This window comes from Pelophylax lessonae, assembly GCF_965119305.1.
Source record: "Pelophylax lessonae genome assembly, chromosome: 8".
Classification (NCBI taxonomy): domain Eukaryota; kingdom Metazoa; phylum Chordata; class Amphibia; order Anura; family Ranidae; genus Pelophylax; species Pelophylax lessonae.
In genome coordinates, this window is record NC_138775.1 from 131,395,987 (window position 1) to 131,418,778 (window position 22,792).

Genomic DNA, 22,792 nt, shown 5'->3' on the forward strand with positions numbered 1-22,792 from the left:
CCACATAGTTGCCCAATGAAACAGTACATTGAGGTCGGCTTGTAAGTTGGAGACATTCTGTAAGAAGTTATTCCACTGCAAAGCTTGGTGTCATCTGCAAAGACTGAAATGGTACTTTTAATCCCAGACCCTATATCATTCATAAAAGATATTAAAAGGTAAGGGTCCCAACACTGAACCTTGGGGTACACCACTGATAACCTTAGACCATTCAGAGTAAGAATCATTAACCACTACTCTCTGAATTTTATCTTATAGCCAATTTTATATCCATTTGCAAACTGATCTTTCCAAGCCTGTAGACTTTACCTTACACATTAGCCGTGTGGGGAACGGTGTCAAAACGCTTTTGCAAAATCCAAGTATACTACGTCCACAGTCACCCCTCTGTCCAAGGTTTTACTTACCTCCTCATAAAAAGAAATCAGGTTTGTTTGACAACTTCTGTCTTTCATGAATCCATGCTGTCTGTTGCTTAAAATATTTATTTCCAGCAAGAACTCATCTATGTGGTCTTTTATTAAACTCTCCAGTATCCTCCCGACTAGAGAAGTTAAATGAACAGGTCTATAGTTACTTGGCAAAGACTTGGTTCCTGCTGAACATCTGGAGGGGGGAAACCCTACATTTTTTATTTTTTTGCCATTTTGCGTGGGATAGTCCCTACAATCATACCAGACTCTCACATAACTGTCTAGTAAAGATGTTGAAGGTTATCCTCATCTACTGGCAATTTAAATTACATTATTTTTCTTTAAAAAATATCCCTTTTGCTTTAGTACATTGTGCAGCAGCACCACTTTACCTGCAGGTTTAGAGCATATCCCAAGCATTGTATCTGAAAGGAATTGTGCATTTTTTAAGATGCCCTTTAAGTCTTTTTAAAAGTGCTGCACATGTAAACAACCCCCCTAAATGCCCGTCTCCTCTTGCCCTTTGTTTGGCAATTCCTTAACAATTAGGCTTGAAAAAATGGCAAAATTAATCTGCAAGATTCACTTCCATAGAATTCAATGGGTTTGAGGAACATTTCCAAACTTTTTTTTTTTTTTTTTTTTTTTTAAGTTTTGCGAACATTTCTCCAACTAAACCCCAGCACCTTCGGCTCTTCACTAATAACAATATAGTGTGACGTCTGTAAAGTCAACACCTGTTGATCCTGGGCCTTTGATAAATCCAGATAAACTGATCCAATGGAATTTGAGAGGGGTAAGGGTAGTAGCAGAATTTAAATTAATAGTGCAGATTCATTTTCACAGAATTGTCATCCTAACTGCAGACAGTCTTACTATAGCCAGATTATATATATTGATCAGGTATTAAAGTCAGTTTTCATTCCTTAGTCAGATACGAATATAATAACTACGCTGGAAAGCCTTAAAAAAAAAAAAAAAAAACACATGATTTCAGGCTTTCCAGCTAAAAAAAAATATCAGTGTACATCTGACAGCGCCGGAACTGAAGTCAAGACATTCTGCGCTTCCCCTAAGGGTCAGAGATGGCCGGGGACCATCTGTTCCCTGGTGAGCTCTGTGGTAACTGGCCGCCACCAGCTGATTCATTGTCGGGCTCCCCAATCGCACGAGCGAGCTGGGAGAAGCACCGGAGGGCGGTGGGAGGGGGCATACCCTCCTGTAAACGCAATCAAGCGGCTGAATATGAGGATTGATTGATTAACTTTGGTACAACAACCTGCCAGATTCACTTGCAATTATTGCTAGCAGCTGCTATAGCCGCTAGCGATGATCACTATAACGGTCTTCTCCCGGTAGGGACGGCTTCCCCCGCCCGCCTCTGCTGGAAGCAGACAATTGCTCTATGGCCGACCTTAGAGCAGCCAGCATTTGGATTCATTTATTCACATTTATGGAGAGGAGATTGGACTTAGACCATATCTTCTGACTAAGGATAAACCTTTCTAAATATATATATATATATATATATATATATATATATATATATATATATATATATATATATATATATATATATATATATATATATACAAAATAAGTTAGGTAATAAAGTTAACACTTTGGTAAAAATAAAATGTAATCAGCAAATGCCCCTGTGCATTTTTGTTGGTTAGGTTGACTTCAGTCTCTACAAGCCTTCTTTATACTTTATATACTCAGACCGTTCTAAAAAAAAAAAGCAAATGTAAAAAACACACAGTAGTACATTTTGTCCAGTATATAAACACATACCTTTTTTATATCATTGCTACTCTGAATTTGTAAAAAGAAATCCAGATTCCCATCAGTGTTAAAATAACCGGGCTGGGGAATACTGTTGAAAAAAGAAAAAAAAAAAAATACATAATGCAAAAACTAAAAAAATGTTAAATTGTAAATACTGTTGCCCTGTGTGCCAGAAATGGTATTATTGAAAATAAAAAAAAAAGAAACTTATGTTAAAAGCAGTATTAAACCCAAGGCAAACCTTTATTATATTGCAGCTTTCTCTCCTCTCCTGTAGTACACTGGTTGGAGTGCTGGTAAGGACGGAGCCCACCCCAGCTCCAATGATACAAGAGACAGAAAAGCTCTTAGGGGCAGCACATCACTGAAAGACCCTGTGGATACGTGAAATGACAGCTTCAGCCCAGGCTCAAGCCAAGCCACACCCCCAAAGTGTTCACCCGGCCCCAGAGCTTAATCCCCATCTATGCAAAACAATCTGGCAATGAAAGGGTTAATCCCAATTCTGCATTATCTAAGCCAAAAAAAAAATGCAGGGTTTGGTACAAAAGGGAATTAACCTGCATTTAGCTCATGAAAGAAGTGAGCATCTTCTTAAAATTACAGTTAAAGGCGAAGTTCACTTTCCAAAAATAATTACACCAGTATTTAGTGTTTAACATGGAACATGCTCAGCACCCCCCTTCCATGTAGCATTGGTCGGGGTGGTTCTTCATGCAACTGCTGTAAAATTGAAAAACAGTGCGGCTGTGCAGGGTTTCACCAGCACAGCCTCACCATTCATTCACAGGAATCTGTGAATGACGAACTACAAGTCCCATCTACCATTGCAACAGATGGCTTGTAGTTCTCAATAAACTATCAGTACGCTGATCGGTACCCTCATAGATTGGGCTACAATATATAGCATACCAGCTCATAAACTGTCTGCCCTTAAGGAGGTATGGGCATTGGACTGTCAACAGTGTCTGCAGGAGCCTGAAATGGCACCATCCACAAATAATGGGTGCAAGGCTTTGCAGGCTCCAATGTAAAACCGTTCTAAACGCACATTTGTGTTTACCTGCAAAATTATTTATTTACTTTTACTAAAGGTGAACTTAGTCTTTCAGTGGAAAGTATTATTTAGAAAAATCAACAGAGAAACGAGGAAACAATATTAGCAATGAGGAACACTCATGAAGGCATTAATGTACAATAATGCAAACCTATAAATGTTCTTGCGAGGGAAGCTCCATTTCTGCTCCAAATCTTGCCCACGCAGTAGAGACAAACCCTTATTGGTGGTAACAAGCAGGTCACTACAGTTGCTCCCAAAAACAGGAATTGTCTGAAGAAATTCCACATCTGAACTGGAAAAGTAAACAAAATGATGCTCAGAAGATATTTAAAGCGTGAGCCAGCTTTTATTCAGAGTTGGTGATCATCCCCCCAGACAAGGCATACAATTATCTACATTGTGTAAAAAGGCTGTTTGATCCTGTCTTCTCTGTCCCCCCCTTATTCCACTGTCCCCAATGCTTCTCCTGATAGAACAGAGTCGAGGGCCAAGCTGCACAAAACAATGTTTTTTTTCTTGGGAGAGTGCATGTGATCAGCACAGGGCCAATCAGCACTGTCCAGACAGAGGGTCAGGGGTTCTGCAGCCTTAAAAAACAGTCACAGCAGAATGCAAAACTCCTACAAGCTTTAACCAGACACTGATAGAAGTCACAAGGCTGCTCTAACTCCATGTTGCCAACCATCAGTATTTTTACTGCCAGCACTTGTCTCCTGCCAGTAAATGCCAGTAACCGGAAAAGGTTGCCAGTAAACAATATGGCGGTGATGTTTGGCTCAGAACTGCACATACGCAGTTCTGGTCCGGAGCTGTACAAGACCATCCAAGTGCCTGCTATAGTGTGTTTTGGCGGAGGGCGGGTGTAGTGGATGTGGTGCCTGAGTGCGTCGTGTGATGTCATGGTACAAGCGGGCTTATCGGAGCAGCTGGAGCTTCATGTGAGGGTCTGTGGGACAGGAGCAAGGCAAGTCGGGAGCAGAAAAGGCAGAAAGGGTATTTTGCAGTTTATATTTACTAAAACTATTGCATTTCCATGTTCTGTGTACTGTGGAAGACCAGATAAAGTGAATGCAGATTCTGGGTTTACTAATACTTTAAAGTCAGGAATCCAGAGGGGTACAAACTTCCAATAAAACAAATGGAGATCATGGCATGCATGAAAGGGCAAGGTCCAACAATGAAGATTTTTTAAAGGCTCTGCCACACTGAACAGTCTGAAACGAGGAGTAGGAACAGGATGTCAAAAGGAATAAGGGGAAGGCATTAGAGCCCACAATGTGGATTTACACTTACACCAAGTGCATTTCTTCATTTAAAATATAAGTAAATAGGAGAAAATGGAAAAAAAATGTGAGTTATGCATTTTTAAACATATTTATAAATAGCGCCTCACTCTAGATTTGGCCGCTAGTATTGTAATCCCCTGAAAAGCAGTACTCGTAGAGGACAGGGTAGAACTGTCAAGGCTCCACTGCTTTGCAGTTTTGACAATTCAACATACAGTGCTTATATGATAGGTAGAGAAAGTGCTGGCAAAGCCTCATGCTGCTGTGGCTTCACTATCCAGTCACAGATTGGAACAGGTCTTTGAACAAGCTGCGTTACTCTAAATGCAGCGAAGAAAGGGTGGGGTCCTGGCTATGTTTTCTGGCAGGGGAAAGTATATTTCAAGAGTGGCTAAACAGAACACCACAATATTTGGCAGGTGAAATTGGTCACTTATTTGTACTTCAGCTGTATTTTCTGTTTATATACAGTGCTTTAAATATTTGAAAAGTAAACCCAGTATGTATTTAATTAACTGGTAAGCAATATTATTTGTGGATAAGTTTGAATTATCCAGCCACACTGAGTCCACCCATTCACAGAAGGTATCTAACCCTATCATTTGAGGATTTATGATAGCAAACAAAAAAAGAACACAAAGAAGGTACAGCAAAAAAGTTACTGAACAAAAGAGAAAAAAAAGTTATTTGGTAATTTAAAGGTAATCTGTTAAAGCAATTTACCTTTCCCAGAAAAGCAAAAGGTGCTCAGCAATCAAATATTTGTAAGGTATGTCCTATAAAAGAGAAGAGAGGAGCCTCTAAATGTAGCAATATGGTTACATTTAGCAACTCATCTGGTTGATGATTAACAGAGGCACACCTAAGAATGCAGGCATCCAGGGTAAAGCTGTCCACATAGACCATCCTCCTCACTGACGGCAGTCTGCAGTTGTGACTGGGAAGACTACCCCACAGTAGAGCAATCTGAAAACGAAGCTTGAAGGGCTCGTGGAGCCCAGTGTGGAAGGGATGATGTCGATGGCAGTGGTGGTGCAGAGGATGGTCTATGTGGACAGCTTAATCCCAGGTGACTGCATACTTAGATGTGCCTGTTTTAATCATCAACCATGTGAGTTGCTAAATGTTGTACCTTCATTAACCACTTCAGCTCCTAAAGGTTTTACCCCCCTTCCTGACCAGAGTACCTTTTGCAATTTGGCACTGCGCTGCTTTAAATGATAATTGCGTGCAACACTGTACCCAAATGAAATCTGTGGCCTTTTTCCCACAAATAGAGCTTTCTTCTGGTGGTATTTTCTCACCACTGTGATATTTTCTTCTTTTTGTTAATAACAAAATCAAATAAACTTAATTTTTGTCATACATTTAGGTCAAAATGTATTCAGCCACACGTCTTGGGTAAAAAAAAAAAAATCAAAAAGCGTATATTTATTGGTTTGCGCAAAAGTTATAGCATCTACAAACTATGGTACATTTACTTAAATTTACGCAGATTTTTAGTTCAGAACTGCCTATCTCATTTCTTGAGGTACTAAAATGTCAGTACAAACCCCCTCAAATTGCCCATTTTTGGAAAGTACACTCCAAGGAATTTGCTGAGAGGAATGTTGGGCCCATTGAATATTTCATTTTTTTGTCACAAGTGATTGAATAATGACAAAAAAATACATTTTTTTCATAAAGTTGTCACTTAAATGATATAATGCTCACACATGCCATGGGTATATGGAATTACACCTCAAATACATTTTGCTGCTTCTCCAGAGTACGGGGATACCAAATGTGTGAGACTTTTTGGCAGTCTAGTCGCGTACAGGACCCCCAAAAACCAATCACCACCTACGCTTTCTAAGGGCGTAAATTGTTGATTTCATTCTACACTACCTATCACAGTTTCGGAGGCCATGAAATGCCAAGACAGCACAAACTTCACCCCAAATGACCCCGGAATATAGACACCCCAAGATATTTGCTAAGAGGCATGGTCGATTGATGTGGATGAAGAAATCTCTGCCAAGAAAAGTGAATATATGCTGAAGCATAGAGGAGATCTGCCCTCTGTGTCCACCCCATCCTCTATGCTTCGGCATATATGCTTTTTTTTTTTACTGCGGTGGTGAAATCACCTCCTACAGTGCTGAAATCATTGATTTATATATATCATGAGAGCAAATTAGTGCTGCAGTTGAATGGCATACCTGCAAAGCAAACAAAGGTTAATAATAAAACACAGTATCAATAAAACATTAACTCAATAAAACAACTTTTTTTTATTGGCATCTGTGCCAAAAAAAAAAGGAGTAAAAATATATGGCGAAGCATAGGCGCAATCCGCCCCTATGTCCACCCCTGCCCTTATGTGTCGCCATATAGGCTTTTTTTTTTACTGTGGTGGTGAAATCACCTCCTACAGCACTGGAGTCACTGATTTTATGAGAGCAAAAAACCCTGTTGCTGTCAAAATAAGCAAATCAGTGCTGTAGGAACAATAAAATGACAACTATTTTTGCCTTTTTTTTTTTTCGTGAAAAAGTGCTAAAAAAAAATCAAGGGGAGTAAAAGTGGCTGTTTTCGCCTGAATCCCGGGTTGACCAGTGAATGGGGGGGGGGGGGGGTAAGGGCACTGCAGAAGTGGTGGGCTCTCAATCAGGATTTGCAAGCACATTAGGAAGGGCACTATGGGCTCTACAGGCCTGTCTTCAAATTATTGGTGGCTGTGGGATACTACTTGTGCTAGCCACTGCACCAGCTTGAACTACACTTATGGGACTCACCAAGTGATACTTCAGTGCTGGTTTGTCTGCGACTAGGTTGTACTAGGCAGCTGGTACTAACCAGTTCACTTGAAGGTTGAGCGGCACTAGTACCGATACTCTGCTGCATACGAGAATCATGTGGTTGTTGCACCTCAGCAACAGAACAACAGGGTTGGGTATGCCTGACCTTAGTGGGGACCTCTACTCCGTCATCAGAGCTTTCTGTCAGGGTGCCACTGCTCTCTACAGGTCCGTATACTGAGCCTCATTCTGACAGTGAGAACTCCCCATTGCTTTCATCCGTCATGCTCAGTATCCTGTAGGCCTCTTCACTAGTGTACTTTTAGTTTGACATTTTGGCCACTAAAATTTACAGGTACCTAGTGTGACTCACAGGTAAAAAAAAAAAGCACCTGGTTGTCGAGGACTGTTGAAACGCTGCAAAAAAATAAATAAATAAATAACTGCTAGTGCTAGCAGAGTTCAGGCCTGACTCTAACACTGCAGTTTTGTGTGCTGTGTATTGGAAGTGACAGTGATCTATTGAGACTGCACTTCTTGGGGGCTGGGTGGAGGAGCTAAAAGCAGGTGCTGGCAGGTGTTAAATCTGATCTTTCTAACGCCGTGTTTTTAGGAACACAAAACTATTGGGGACGCTAGTATAGTTCTAATCAGTTCAAAGAAATTGATCCGTTCAGACACTATACTAGTAATGGAGGTATATAGTGTGTGTGTGTTAGTGTTACTGGCAATCAAAGGCTTAAAATCTGCCGCTATCTGGGATTGACCCTAACTGACGCTGATGCTGACACTAATACAGTGATCAGAAAAAAAGATCAGTACACTTTACTAGTGACACTGACAGGTAGTGAAAGGGTTAACTGGGGTCCATCAGGGGGTTAAAACCTTATTAGAAACTATGTGGCGGGACCCTGACACTTTACGAAGACTGACACTGATGCTAACTAGCGTCACCATGACACTAATACAGTTATTAGTAACTTAACTGTACACTGTATATAGTGACACTGTGACAGGGCAGTAAAGGGTTAACTGGGGGGTGATCAAGAGGTTAAACCTTTATTAGGGGATATATGGCGGGTACCCTAAACCTATCTGGGACTCACGATAACTATTGCTGACTTCCGTTGGCGCTAACTGGCGTTTCCAGTGATACTAATACATTGGTCAGTAAATTATCTGTATACTGTATATAGTGACACTGTGACGGAGTGAAAGGGTTAACGGGGGGGGGGTGATCAGGGGTTAAATATGTGCCTAAGTGTACTGGTGTTAGTGTAGTGCCTGTGATGCTTTCTCCTCATACACTGGAACCGTACGTGATTCTGCGCAGCCGGGCCGCCCTGCCGCAGTACATATGCTGTGGGCGTTCTTGAACTGGTTAAATGTAACCATATTGCTACACTTACAGACACATCTCTTCTCTTCTATACTCAGTTGTGACATGATGCTACTTGTATATTAGGACATCGCTTGTTTATCAAGTCAAATTTTTATTAAAAAACATTTTGCTTGTCTTGCAAAATGTTTTTAATCCAAGGTTTTACTGTATACTTTAATTTGGAGGTCAAACCTAATCACTTTCAATTTGTATGCAATCATACAGGCCCTTGCACTACATGGTTGAAGGTAAATCGAAAGAAAATTGAATAAGAAAATTGTATAATGTATAGCCAGCTTAAGTTGTAAGGAGGAAAGGCACTGTAAATTAAAATATTATATTAATGGTAGTTTATTAGCAATCATAAGTAATCATAACTCTGAACTTCATAAAATATATTAGGCTAAATGTTGCCACTTAACTCATAAGGGTATTTACATTTAACATAAATTACATTTAACATAAAATACATTAAATTGGGAAAAAAAATGTGCCAAACCCTACATACCTGTAAACACTGATCAACTTGGAGAGATTAACAGCCTTTCTCTTCTCCCAGTCAGGCTCATTCTTTTGCAATATATTTGGGAAACTATCTCGGTTTTTAGCCTGTGCATAGATATCTTTTAATGCTACTGCTTGGATATTTCCTAGGAAAATATATATGTAAATGAGCAAAGCGGCAAAATCTCAAAATGTAGAGTTCTTACATTTAAAATAATGGTCAAAAGAATATTTACACAGTACTTAAACCTTTTTAAACAAACTTTACTTAAATAGTACTGAAACACTACTGATTTCATTACATTGTGTGGGCACACAAAATGGGGGCAAGTTAAATTGAAATCCTTGGGTAGCGGGGGCGGACAGCCTTGTCTTATCCATGAAGAGGCCAGACAAGTGTTAGCTGAGCTTCTGCTGTGATTCTACAGCATCCTGAATGCGTTTACTCAGCTCTACATGATTTAGTAGAGCCACAGTAAGTAACCCCATCCCCATGGCACCTCCAAAGCAACACCCCAGCAAAGTATTCAGAGGTTCTTCACCTCACAAGCACAGTCCCAGGCCGCCACACGCCTTGTTCAAGATAGCAGGCCTACACCACCACATGCCCACTCTACTATCCTGCAGGATCAAGCTCGCAGACTCCTGGGCTTGATTCCACTATGAAGATGGTGAGGGCGTAGACTGCTAGACTCCCACCTTCTCCTGGGTGGCATTTGTAACAATTTTGGACTGGGTAAGATACTGTACCTTTCTCTGTTAGGGAATTTGAGTCCTCAAATGTGTAACTATCAGAAACCCTGCTTGGGTCTTGCAGACTTCGATTCAGCTTGCAAGCCTATGTCGCCCTTACAGGTTATGTCTTACCCTATGTATCACTAGTTCCTTTGCATATACATTGGTGAGATGTCAGGGATTGTTGGAGGTACCTTCCCTGCCTTGAAGTGGCTACAGTGGACTTCAATCAACCCTTTAGAGGACCTGAGTTTTCAGACAGTAATAACCAGACTACAGCACCCACTAAGAAGCCTGCTTTTCCACTGCTCTGTGTGCCATCAGCATAGGTACTCCAATAATGCCATCCACTCTGTATATAGCTGGGTTGCTATGATGCTCAGTTTAAACTGATACTCTGCTAAATATATGCAATGCGATATGTTATACTTTGGTTACAGTGGTCTGCTGCCCAGTGAAACATAATGCTTAAGATTATGAGCCTAATAGCCTGTAATCTGTAGGCCACAGCTACAGGCTATTGATTTGTGTTTGAGGCTATTGTCAATGTTATATTAGTCTCAAGTCAAAGTCATCCGTATATAAGAGGTGGTTCCACAGCACTAACCTGACTAAGGCTAAGAGTGTCCATCAGCATACACAAAAATCTTCCTATCCACCTCCTGGATCTTACCTCAGATTACAAATGGAAGGTTCCTTTACCTTAAATTTACAGTTTGGGGTATAACCTACACATTGGCAAACCTCTGTTTGCCCAACCAGAACCAAACCAATACTGCATGCTATCTCCAGCTTTTGAGTTTTTAGAGGGCAGTGTTTTGGAAGAAGGGGATTCTGATAAAGGCACATCTTCCTCTCAAACTCATAAGTCCTATAGTCAATTGAATTATTTCAAGAAACAACTATTCAAGCACTGGCTAGTGGACAGATCTAACAGGTCTTGCACCTGCGGGATAGAAACTATACCTTTTTTTCTGTCACACACTAGTCGTAAAGTCATACAGTATAGACTACTTTTTCTCTGGCACCATGTCCTGGAAAGGAAACCAGTAATAGATATTGGCTGACCCTTCTCCAATTATTCTTACCATATAGGTGCTTCAGACCCCATCAGTTATCATATAAATACTGATGCTTTTTGCGAATTTGTATCAGACCACAAGCACAACGATACACCTCCCTACTTCTATGGGAAGCTTTAAAAGCCCTTTGAAAGGGGAGTACGTCCAAAACAGACACATAGTTAATAAAAGATGTTTGAAAGCCATTCTCAAACACCTCAAACACTGCCAGTATCAGGGAATTCAATGTTACTATTTACAACTATTTTATTTTTTTTATTATATATTTGTCTTACATATCCATTATTAATCATATATGAATATATCTCTAGTAACATTAATGGTAATATTGTAATGCAATAATTGATCCTTCTATTTACAGTGCAGCTATTTTCATTTCTTGTTTTACTCCGTTTCCAGTAGTAATATTGATATCCCTGATACTGGCACTCTGCAAGCCAAGGGTTATTGGCTCAGCTAAGAGTTCTGTACTTTCTCTCCCTTCCCACCCTTCTAGCTATGCAGCAGCTCAGCTTTCTCCCTCCTTCCCCTCCCATGTTCTTCCCCTTCCTGCCATTTTGGCTTTATAAGCCCAATGCTTCCTTTCACGGTTCATTAATTTGAAGAGGGCAAAATCCCTGGAAACGTGTCATGCACACCCCCTCTCCCGAAATCCACCAGGCATTTTGACAACGGTCATCCTTGTGTGCAGCCTAGATCATCTCTACTAATATCTAGACTTTGAGCTGGCTGGCTCCCTGTCATCCTCGGCCTCTGTTTACTCTACTGTTTAGTGATGCCTACAGCCTCACACTGATTACAGCTGTTTGGTCTCAGGTGTTCCCTATCTATGCGGTTTCATGCTAACTTCAATGTAAGTGTGCTGCTTACTTTAATAAAATGTTTATGATATTGACCTCAGCACCCTGCTATTTGTTTTCTTCTACATTAGGGTGATCCTATCCAGATCTTCTGCAGGAGCAGCAGAGGTTCCAGTCTCTGTCCCTTCTCCTGTTTAGCCATCCATCCAGTTGCCTCCTCCATTTCTCTACCTTGTTGATGGTCTACAGATACAGATGAAAGTTCCAATGGACTTTGCACTTCTCCTAGGAGCTCTGTATGTACTGTGTACTTGTACACTCTTTGGATTTGCTATACAACAGTCTCCATGAGCGTCTTCTATTCATTGGTGCTCCTAAGCTGATTTATACGTGGCTACTAAGTGGATCGGAGTCTCCCATTTTATGCTATTTTGTTGTGCCCCGCTACCTAAATGATGAAAGGTCAATTTTGTATGTTATTTTATTCAGTTTTCAAAAATAAACAAACACTTTTGCTCATAATATCCTTCAACCCAGTGAGAATGAGTAAGTAAATCAAATGGTTTCTTTTATAAAAGCACTCATACATTATATTTTACTGACAAAGTGTAATTAAATAGATAAAATCTACTTACCAAACCCAAAAAGAATGTAAATAGCCCCTTGACTTGTGTAGTATGCCTGAGGGTCTATAACCTTTCCTTCTCCCATCCTGTTGTATTTGACTATTCCACCCAAAGGCTTCCCAGTAAGACCAGACACCAAGAGGAAACCAAGATCTGGCTACAAATAAGAAACATGAAAAGGAATAACCTTAATGCCCAAAGTGACATTAGATATCTTCAAATTATTTACTTATTGCATTTACAGGCTTCAAGGGTCCAATTGGCGCTAACAATGATTACCTCACCCTAGCTCTATTGTAGGCAATAAGATGCTCAAAGACAAGAAAGCCGAAAACATAGCAGCGCAAACGCTTTACCAAATTATCATCACAACTTTAACTTAGGGGCTTAATAAAGATGCAATGAGGTCAACTCTGATCAGATCACAACATATTCTTCCACTGGCAATCTACTAAAGATGTTGACAACTGGTCAACATGTTCTACTTCTGTTCTGAGATTTAAAAAACTATGTTGTGACAGACTATGCGTGATGATTGAAATTAGGCTAAAGTGACTGCAGCAGCCATTTTATCTGGTAATCTAGAGGTATCATAAGTCAGTAGAAAACCCATCACAACAATGAATTTTTGAGGTGCAGCCAGACTGACACAGTAAATCATTGTGAAAAAGGGGTGAAAATGGTGGTTCAATACAACAAAAAACTGAAGTAAGAAATAGGGGGAAAATATTATAAGAATGCCTTTTAAAGAGAACTGATCAGAAATTAGCATTTGTGAGAATCTGAATCTCATACCTTTCCGTGTTGTCATAGCACAGCCTTAAACTGGCCATACAGGAGTAATTTGTTTATATTCAACCAGTGGGTAAATGAAAGAAAATTACTTAATTCCCCCATCCACACACACAGTGTGGAAGGGGAATCCCTCCCGCTGAGCTATTGTATTCTGATGATAGGGAGCCTTCCTTATCGTCTGACTACACTGATCAGGACTGCTGGCGGCTCTTAGAACATTTTCCAGTCTGCCCATACATGGATCGAAATTCAGCCAGTCCCTGCTGAAATAGCCAAATCTCCATTCATGTATGGCCGGCTTTACCTCTAAAGTGTGCAGTTTTTAGGTTGTATTATCTCCTTGTCACAGCGTCAGGCTATAGTGTGCCCAGGGCTGATACTTAAAGCACTGTACAGGCTGCTGGAGGACAGAAAAACTTTAAAATAAAAAGCCTTTCATTTTCTTTCATGTAGTCGTGAGGGTACATTTGGTAGATATCAACTGAGAGTTATCTGTAATAAATAGGCAAAATAAAGCAGCCTTAGGCATGTAGTCTAGGCATGTTCACACTGGCAATTATGGCCAGTGTAAATGGTAGAGGCAGAAATTGAAAATTCATGCTGTGGGTCTCAACGGTTAGATACAGCCAGGGCCAGATTAACATAGGGGCTATTGGAGCTGCAGCTCCAGGCCCCTACCTTTATATAGGCCCCGGTTGGCCATATTCACTGTTACCGCTCTTCTGTCACTTGTAAACACAGAAGTCTGGCTTCTATGCTCGCTTCCCCAGGCAGCTCCCTCAGAACCTCCCCACACAGCACGAAGGCCGGACAAGGAGGGACAGTTGCCGATGCATGGATGTGTTTATGGGCTTCAGAGACAGCATCCCATGTTGATTTAGGCATGCATGGCTGCACCCTTCCTCCTCTGGGTGCATGCCAAGGCACGGCCCTTAAGGCCCTTCAAAATCCTCAGCACCAAGCCCATGATGCTCTTAATCCGGCCCTGGCCGCCAGCCCCATGCACTATAATGGCAGGTCACTGGCAGCCGCAGCTATTTGCGTCTCTCTGTACAGCCAGAGATTACCCGCACTTTTGAGTTTTCCCCCACTGGTTTGACCCCACTAACAATTAGAAAATCAAATGATTGTTTTTAAAATGAAAACACTTCTCACAAAATTCTACTAGTGTACAGCCAGCTTAAAGTTCTGCTCGGAGAGGGACAGGATACCAGTAAATCATTTAAAAATCAAGTAATCTGAGGAATAAGGCTGCTTTTTTTTTCTTTAAATGGAGACTTGTTACTGACTGGTTATCTTTAAATAAAGCGTAAAATGTCACCTAATAAATGTTAGATCTAATAAAATATTGCAAGCCGCTATGTTTTCTCATTTATGTATTTGGAACTGTTGGACTTACTTTAACCACTTCCGCCCTATAGCAAGTTGACGGGGGGAATGTGGTTGTATTATCCTGACCGGACGTCATATGACGGCGGCAGGATAATACAGCTTTGCGCGCCCCCCGGGGGCGCGCAGAGCGCCGATCGGTGATGCGAGGTGTCAGTCTGACTCCCTGCATCTCCGATCTCGGTAAAGAGCCTACTGATGTAGACTCTTTACCATGTGACCAGCCATGTCCAATCACGGCTGGTCACATAGTAAACAGGAAGAGCCGTTGATCGGCTTTCCTTAGTTCGTGTCTGACGATTGGCGGCTCCCCTGACAGGGGGGGGGAGGTCGTCACTGGTAATCAGATCATTGATTACCAGTGCAGACCCTCGGGGGGGGGGGGGGGGTGCCACTAGAACCACCAGGGATTCCCACCCATGACCCCAGGGATGCCCACCATGACCCCAGGGATGCCCACTATGGCCACCAGGGATGGCAATCAGGGCTCAGGGAGCCCCCCATTGCCCTACCCATCAGTGCTGCCCGCCAGTGCCCATCATTGCCATCTATCAGTGTCGCCCACCAGTGCCCATTATTGCCCACCAGTGCCGCCTATCAGTGCCCATTAGTGCCCATCAGTGCCGCCCATCAGTGCCGATAAGTGCCGCCTATCAGTTCCTATCAGTGCCCATCAGTGCCGCTATCAGTGCCCATCAGTGCCGCCTATCAGTTCCCAGCAGTGCCGCCTATCAGTGCCCAGCAGTGCTGCCTATCAGTGCCCGCCAATGCTGCATATCAGTGCCGCCTATCAGTGCCGCCTATCAGTGCCGTCTATCAGTGCCGTCTATCAGTGCCGTCTATCAGTGCCTCATCAGTGCAGTCTCATCAGTGCAGGAAAAAACTTGTTTATTTACAAAATTGTATAACAAACAAAAAAAATTTTTTTTTTTTCAAACTTTTCGGTCTTATTTTATTTGTTTAGCAAAAAGGAAAAAACCCAGAGGTGATCAAATACCACCAAAAGAAAGCTCTATTTGTGGGGGAAAAATTACATAAATTTGGTTTAGGTACAGTGTTGCATGACTGCGCAATTGTCATTCAAAATGCAACAGCGCTAAAAAGGGGAAAATTGGCCTGGGCAGGAAGGGGGTGAAAGTGCCCGGTATTGAAGTGGTTATGACCTCTGGTGGTCAGTATATGCAGGTCATGTCACCAAATTAACAGTGTTTCTTCCCAGGATTTATATGGACAACTAGAAAATTACTGTTTTTCTATTTAATTTTTATTTTTTTAATTCTTTCTCCCCTGCTCTTCCCATTCTCCTCCCTGCTGAGGGACCTTAGACCCAGAGGAATGGCATAGAGAGGTGACAGAGTGGATGGTTGGATTGGAATCGTTGAGTTTAACCACAGCACAGAAGGCACGTTACCATCTGGATTTGGTATAGGTTTCAAACAATTCTCAGTCTCTGATATGAACTCCCTTCTGATGGTACTGAGCTACCCAGTCAGTTAAGCATCTGGGATCAGTCTATTTGACTAAGGTGGAGAGGTGTGTGCTTAGAGTTTTGCGTTCAGGTGGTTTCCCGTTTTTTAATACTCCGGGTTGTGATTTTGTCTTATTATATTGCTTGTACATACTGAATTGGTATCTATGGTTTGGGTTTACAGACTTGTAACCCAGCCTTTTTTCTCTTCTATTACTGTATGTACATTTATTCTTATGAAAATCTTAAAAAAACTCTTATGGAACAAAAAAACTTAAAATCACAGTATCTTGTTTGTTTCTTACTTGACTTTCTCCAACGGTGAGAACCAATAGGTCGCTGGTATTATCCTCATCCAGATCTGGCAAAACAACAGCAGGTGCTGCCATAGTTTCAAGAGATACATGGCTTGGATCCATGGTCCATATTGCTGACCCTTCAAAAGACAAAACAGCAAAGGTGTTATGAGAACCATCCCGCTATACATTTATTTCTCCCATTCCACTAAAGTTTCCAAAGAGCCTGACCCTGGCACTGTATAGTTTTGAATACAATCCCACATAAAAACAGAAATGGATTTACAAATCTCAAAAATCCATATTTTATTCACAATAAAAAAAAAAAAAAAAAATCAAAATAGTGAAACTAAGGAAAAAGGGTAATTTTGAAATTGATGGTAGCAACACGTTTAAAAAAAGTTGGGACCAGGCAATAAAAAGCTGGAAAAAGCTGCAACCAATTAGGTTAATTGGTAACATGATTCAGAAATGCCGCTGTCTTTTACAGTGGATATAAAAAGTCTACACACCCCTGTTAAAATGACAGGTTTCTGTGATGTAAAAAAACAACAAAGAAATCATTTCAGAACTTTTCACCTTTATTGTGAACTAAAAACTGTACAACTCCGTTGAAAAACAAACTGAAATCTTTTAGGTGGAGGGAAGTAAAACTAAAAAACTAAAAATAATATGGTTGCATAAATGTTCACACCCTTAAACGAATACTTTGATGAAGCACCTTTTGATTTTATTACAGCACTCAGTCATTTTTGATATGAATCTATCAGCATGGTACATCTTGCGTTGGCAATATCTGCCCACTCTTCTTCGCAAAAACACTCCAAATTTGTCAGATTGCGAGGGCATCTCCTGTGCACAGCCCTCTTCAGATAACCCCACAGATTTTCAAATCGTATTCAGGTCTGGGCTTTGGCTGGGCCAAAACTTAAATCTTCTTCTGGTGAAGCCATTCCTTTGTTGATTTGGATGTATGCTTTGGGTCGTTTTCATGCTGAAAGATGAAGTTCCTCTTCATGTTCAGATTTCTAGCAGAAGCCTGAAGGTTGTGTGCCAATATTCCCTCCAGCTTGACTAAGGCCCCTGTTCCAGGGAGTTTGGCACTGTGTGTATCAGAACACAGCAAAAGAGGCAATATTGTTGCAGGACACAAATACACTTGTAAAAGTATATTCAGATAACACCCCGCTTCAATCGGTGGTATTGGGGGGCCACAGGTTTACACCAGTTCTACAAATAATTGGCCAGTAACTGTTGTCAGTGTGTGTAGCACAGTTAACACAGCAACAGAGGCCACATTTTTGCAGGACTTAAATACACTCTTAGAAAAGTATACTGTCAAATAACACCCCACTTCAATATGTGGTATTTGGGGGGGGGGGGCACTGGTCTATCACACCAGTTATAATACATTAAAAATGCTTTTGTCACTGTTTGTAGTATTGCTGCAGCAACACTCAGTCACCACACCTGTGGTGACTGAGCCACATCACAATGCTGCACAGTGCACAATACTAATCCACTATAATATGCTTTCTACAAAGTATATTATACCGTGGATTACCCCCCTCCCCCCCCCCTATATAGTGCACTGCACGCCAATACCAAAAACATCGCAGTCCTTTAAATGACTTTTGTGGACATTAACAGAGCGATTTGTGTCACTGCTGACGATCTCTAACTGCCCCTAAAGCACAGACTGGATACCTGTACCTAAACTCAAAAGAGACTGTAGTAGACCTATACTGAAATACCAGCCCTGAAAATGACTTTTGTGGATCTTAATAGAGCTATTTGTGTCTGGCAATCTTTCCCTCATGAGCACAGCAAACCTCTCCCTACACTGACAAAAAGCTGAATGTGAAATGGCCGCCTTCTCTGGTCTATTTATAAGGTAGGGGGCATGTCCATGTGCTGAAATGTTTCAATTGGCTGTCCCGTTCCACCTGACGGCTGTGTCATGGATCAAAGTTCTAAACTAATATGGCCGCCGCGAACAACGCCATGTGCTCGCAAATTTGGCGGGTAGCGAACCGCAAGGCCATCTCTAATCAGCACTGAGGACACCCCTGATCCTGACCAAATCTCCAACTCCATTTACAGAAATGCAGCCCTAAACTTGCAAGGAACCTCCCCCATGCTTCACTGTTGCCTGCAGACACTCATTATTGTATCCCTTCCCAGCCCTTGGCAAACAAACTGCCTCCTGCTACAGCCACATATTTCAAATTTTGACTCCGTCCACAGCACCTGCTGCCATTTTTCTGCACCCAAGTTAATACGTTTTTATACATAGGATGTGGAAATTCTAAGCAACTCAACTATGCACAAAAATATAGAAACCTTAGGAACATTATTACAAACTTTTATCCATTTCAAAGTATATAACTTTATTTATTAAATAATTCACCAAAGTAGATGCACACAGGGCGAAACCTCAAACTACAGCAAGCAAAATCAATGTATTCATGTATATACATGGCAGAAACGTGAAACCTTTATGAAGGCTGAACAGGGTCCTAGATCCCAAACTAAAAATCTATCTTGCTTCAGCTCTCAGCAGCATTCTATCCAAATCACCCATTCGCTGTCCCAATTTATTGTACTGCACAACTCAAAATTTAGACCATTGGCTTTACCACCATGTTTGCTGAAATGCAGCAATACTGGTCTACCCGTCCTCAAAAATATACAGTGCATTGCAAAAGTATTCACCCCCAGCATTTTTCACTGATTGTTTGCCTCACAACCTGGAATTAACATGCATTGTTTGAGGGTTTGCATCATTTAATTTACAGAACATGCCCACAACTTTGAAGATTTTTTATTTATTTTTTATTGTGAAGCCAACAACAGGACAAAATAACAGAAAAAGTTAATGTGCATAAGTATTCACCCCCTAAAGTAAATACTTTGTAGAGCCACCTTTTGCAGCAATCACAGCTCCAAGTCGCTTTGGATAAGTCTCTCTGAGCTTGCCACATCTTACCACTGGGATTTTTGCCCATTCCTCCTTGTAAAACTGCTCCAGCTCCTTCAAGTTTGCACCTGTGAACAGCAATCTAAGTCTAACCACAGATTTTCTATTGGATTGAGGTCTGGGCTTTGACTAGGCCATTCCAACACATTTACATGTTTCCCCTTAAACCACTCAAGTGTTGCTTTAGCAGTGTGTTTGGGGTCATTGTCCTGCTGGAAGGTGAACCTCCATCCTAGCCTCAAATCACGCACAGAATGGTACAGGTTTTGCTCAAGAATATCCCTGTATTTAGCACCATCCATCTTTCCCTCAACTCTGACCAGTTTCCCAGTCCCGGCTGCTGAAAAACATCCCCACAGCATGATGCTGCCACCACCATGTTTCACTGTGGGGATGGTGTTCTTTGGGTGATGTGATGTCTTGGGTTTGCGCCAGACATAGCGTTTTCTTTGATGGCCAAAAAAAGTTAAATTTTAGTCTCATCAGACCAGAGCACCTTCCTCCATACATTTTGGGAGTCTCCCACATGCCTTTTCGCAAACTCAAAATGTGCCATTTTGTTTTTTGCTGAAAGTAATGACTCTTCTGGCCACTCGGTCATAAAGCCAAACTCTATGGAGCGTACGGCTTATTGTCCTCCTATGTACATATACTCCAGTCTCTGCAGCTCCTCCAGGGTTACCTTAGGTCTCTGTGCTGCCTCTCTGATTAATGCCCTCCTTGCCCGGTCCGTGAGTTTTGGTGGGCAGCCGTCTATTGGCAGGTTTACTGTTGTGCCATGTTCCTTCCATTTGGTTATGATAGATTTGATGGTGATCCTGGGGATCATCAAAGATTTGGATATTATATTATAACCTAACTCTGACTTGTACTTCTTAACAACATTGTCCCTTACTTGTTTGGAGAGTTCCTTGGTCTTCATGGCAGTGTTTGGTTAGTGATGCCTCTTGCTTTGGTGTTGCAGCCTCTGGGGTCTTTCACAAAAGTTGTGTAAATGTTCATGACAGATCATGTGACACTTATTTCACACAGGTGGGCATTTCACTATTTGTGACTTCTGAAGGCAATTGGTTGCACCAGAGCTTTTTATGGGCTTCATAATAAAAGGGGGTGAATACATACGCACATGCCAATTTTCTGTTTTCTATTTCTAAAAAATAGTTTTATGTATATATTTTTCTCATTTCGCTTCACCAACTTAGACTATTGTGTTCTGATCCATCACATAAAATTCAGATTAACAAAACATTGAACTTAAGGCTGTAATGTAACAAAATAGGTAAAAATTCAAGGGGGTAAATACTTTTGCAAGGCACTGTATAATTTTGATGTTCCAGGGCACGTCGCCTTAGTTGTCTAATTGTTTTACCAATTGTTTTTGGCAAAAAGTTGGTAATAATGTGCAAAGAAAATTTGCGGCATTAATCTAAACATGTATGGTACGATTGATAGTAGTTTGCCAATAGACCACAGGGGAAGCTCTTTTAGCATGACGGAGCTCCTGTCTAAACTGAATGCCTGTTCCCCCCTAGTAGAGATTAAAATTATTAAAAAGGGTTACAGGTGGCAGCTGCCTTCACTGCACATGTTACTTTGTGTTTGAGCCCAATTTTAATTATTTATTTATTTTTTTCTATGTAAAATGATCTTTTTTCACTCATGACAAACCCTTTTTATGGGTGAAACATGTTGAGTTTTAACAGTGTATTAATAAAAAGTTATGTTTTCGGGCTTAGTGGGTTCTGTGCTCAGAGAGATTGATGCACAGTTCTTGTGTGGATTTATTAGTTGTGATTCCCACAAAGCACCCTGTGATTAATTTCATTCTAGATGGTCAGGTGTATTTATTGGTTTATAGCCCCAATTGATCCACAATGGTTAAAAATGTATATGGTCCTGAAACATTTTAGACCAAATAAAGGTGAATAAAGCACCTGGACCAGATGGCTTACATACAAGGGTCCTCAAAGAGCAGAGCTCTATATATCTAAGCCATTGTTTCTAACATTTAGAGACTCTTAATCACTTGATCCCTGGAAGATTTTACCCCCTTCAAGACCAGAGTGATTTTGCTATTCAGCACTGCGCTAATTTAACTGCCAATTGCTCGGTCATGCAACACTACACAAATGAAATTTATATTTTTTTTTTCACACAAAATAGAGCTTCCTTTTGGTGGCATTTGATCATCACTGAGTTTATTTTTTATTATATAAACGAAAAGAGACAAAACAAAAACACACAATGCTTTCTGTTAGAGCTGCACAGTCCTGGAAAAAATGAGAAATATGATTTTTGCTTAGAATAAAGATCATGATTCTCTCACGATTCTCGGCATATCATCTTTTACTTTATACAAAAAAAAAAAAAAACGGGCTAACTTTACGGTTTCGTTTTTTTTCCCTAAACATTGCGTTTGAAAGACCGCTGCATAAATACAGTGTATTATAAAATATTGCAACGACTTCCATTTTATTCTCTAGCGTCTCTGCTAAAAATATATAATGTTTTGGGGTTCCAAGTGGTTTTCTAGAAAAAAATATTGAAAAAGGCTTAGTCTTTGTGGTTAAACTGACCTCATTTACAGACCAAAGTTCATCCCTTTGATCTAAAAGAACCTATTAATACATGGTTTATTGTGATCTCTCAGTGCTGAGCAATGTTGATCAACATCCACCTAGGCATGTGACAATATCAGATTTCCATGCTGCGATTAATTAATTAGGGTTTTGTCACGGTATACGGTATTATCACGGTATTCAATTATTAAACTTAAATGATTAAATTTCTACCTCACTTCAATTTCATTGCTGAATTTAGGGACTTTGGTTCACTTTTGCACATAATTATAGTCAGTACAGACTCTGTGAACCAGGCCTAAAATCAGCCATCAAGCAGTGTCCTGCCTACCTGGTGATGACTGGTCCTAGCGCTCGGCTCCGATGGCCTGGTCATTAGGGGCTAAATCCTTGCAGCCCAGAAGTGGTTAAACCTGCAGGAGGAGCGGTGTTTTTATTTGTAAATTACTTTTCACATGCTTTAGGCCTAGTTCACATGTATGCGGGTTGGCGGCCCACATTTGCACAGGCATAGCAGCCCATTGATTTGAATTGGCTGCTATGCCCTCATTTTACGCAGAAAAAAGGTGCATGCAGCATTTAAAAAAAATGCAGTGGCCTTGAAATCCATCCTACTTCTGCACCATGCGACTTACCTGCAGTTCCTGCTCTGGCAAGCTTTCTGCGTTTTTAAATACATGGGCCCAGCATTTAAAAACACAGTTTGCGTGTGCAGGAACTGCAGGTAAGTCGCATGGTGCAAAAGCAGGATGGGGTTCACGGCCACTGCATTTTTTAAAATTCTGCATGCGGCTTTTTTCAGCTGAAAACGCAGGCATAGCAGCCCAACC

The 22,792-nt window shown here is 41.0% G+C and overlaps 1 protein-coding gene across 1 annotated transcript in view; it reads right to left on the minus strand.

The window, feature by feature from the left end:
• FAM234B (family with sequence similarity 234 member B) overlaps nucleotides 1–22,792 on the minus strand; it is a 151,014-nt gene that overhangs the window by 33,265 nt on the left and 94,957 nt on the right. The window contains exons 5-9 of the mRNA XM_082265796.1: nucleotides 16,413–16,543; nucleotides 12,465–12,612; nucleotides 9,217–9,358; nucleotides 3,410–3,553; nucleotides 2,208–2,289 (exon numbers count right to left, since the gene is read on the minus strand). Of these exons, the coding sequence (XP_082121922.1) occupies nucleotides 2,208–2,289; nucleotides 3,410–3,553; nucleotides 9,217–9,358; nucleotides 12,465–12,612; nucleotides 16,413–16,543 (647 nt within the window). The remainder of the gene's footprint in view (nucleotides 1–2,207; nucleotides 2,290–3,409; nucleotides 3,554–9,216; nucleotides 9,359–12,464; nucleotides 12,613–16,412; nucleotides 16,544–22,792) is intronic.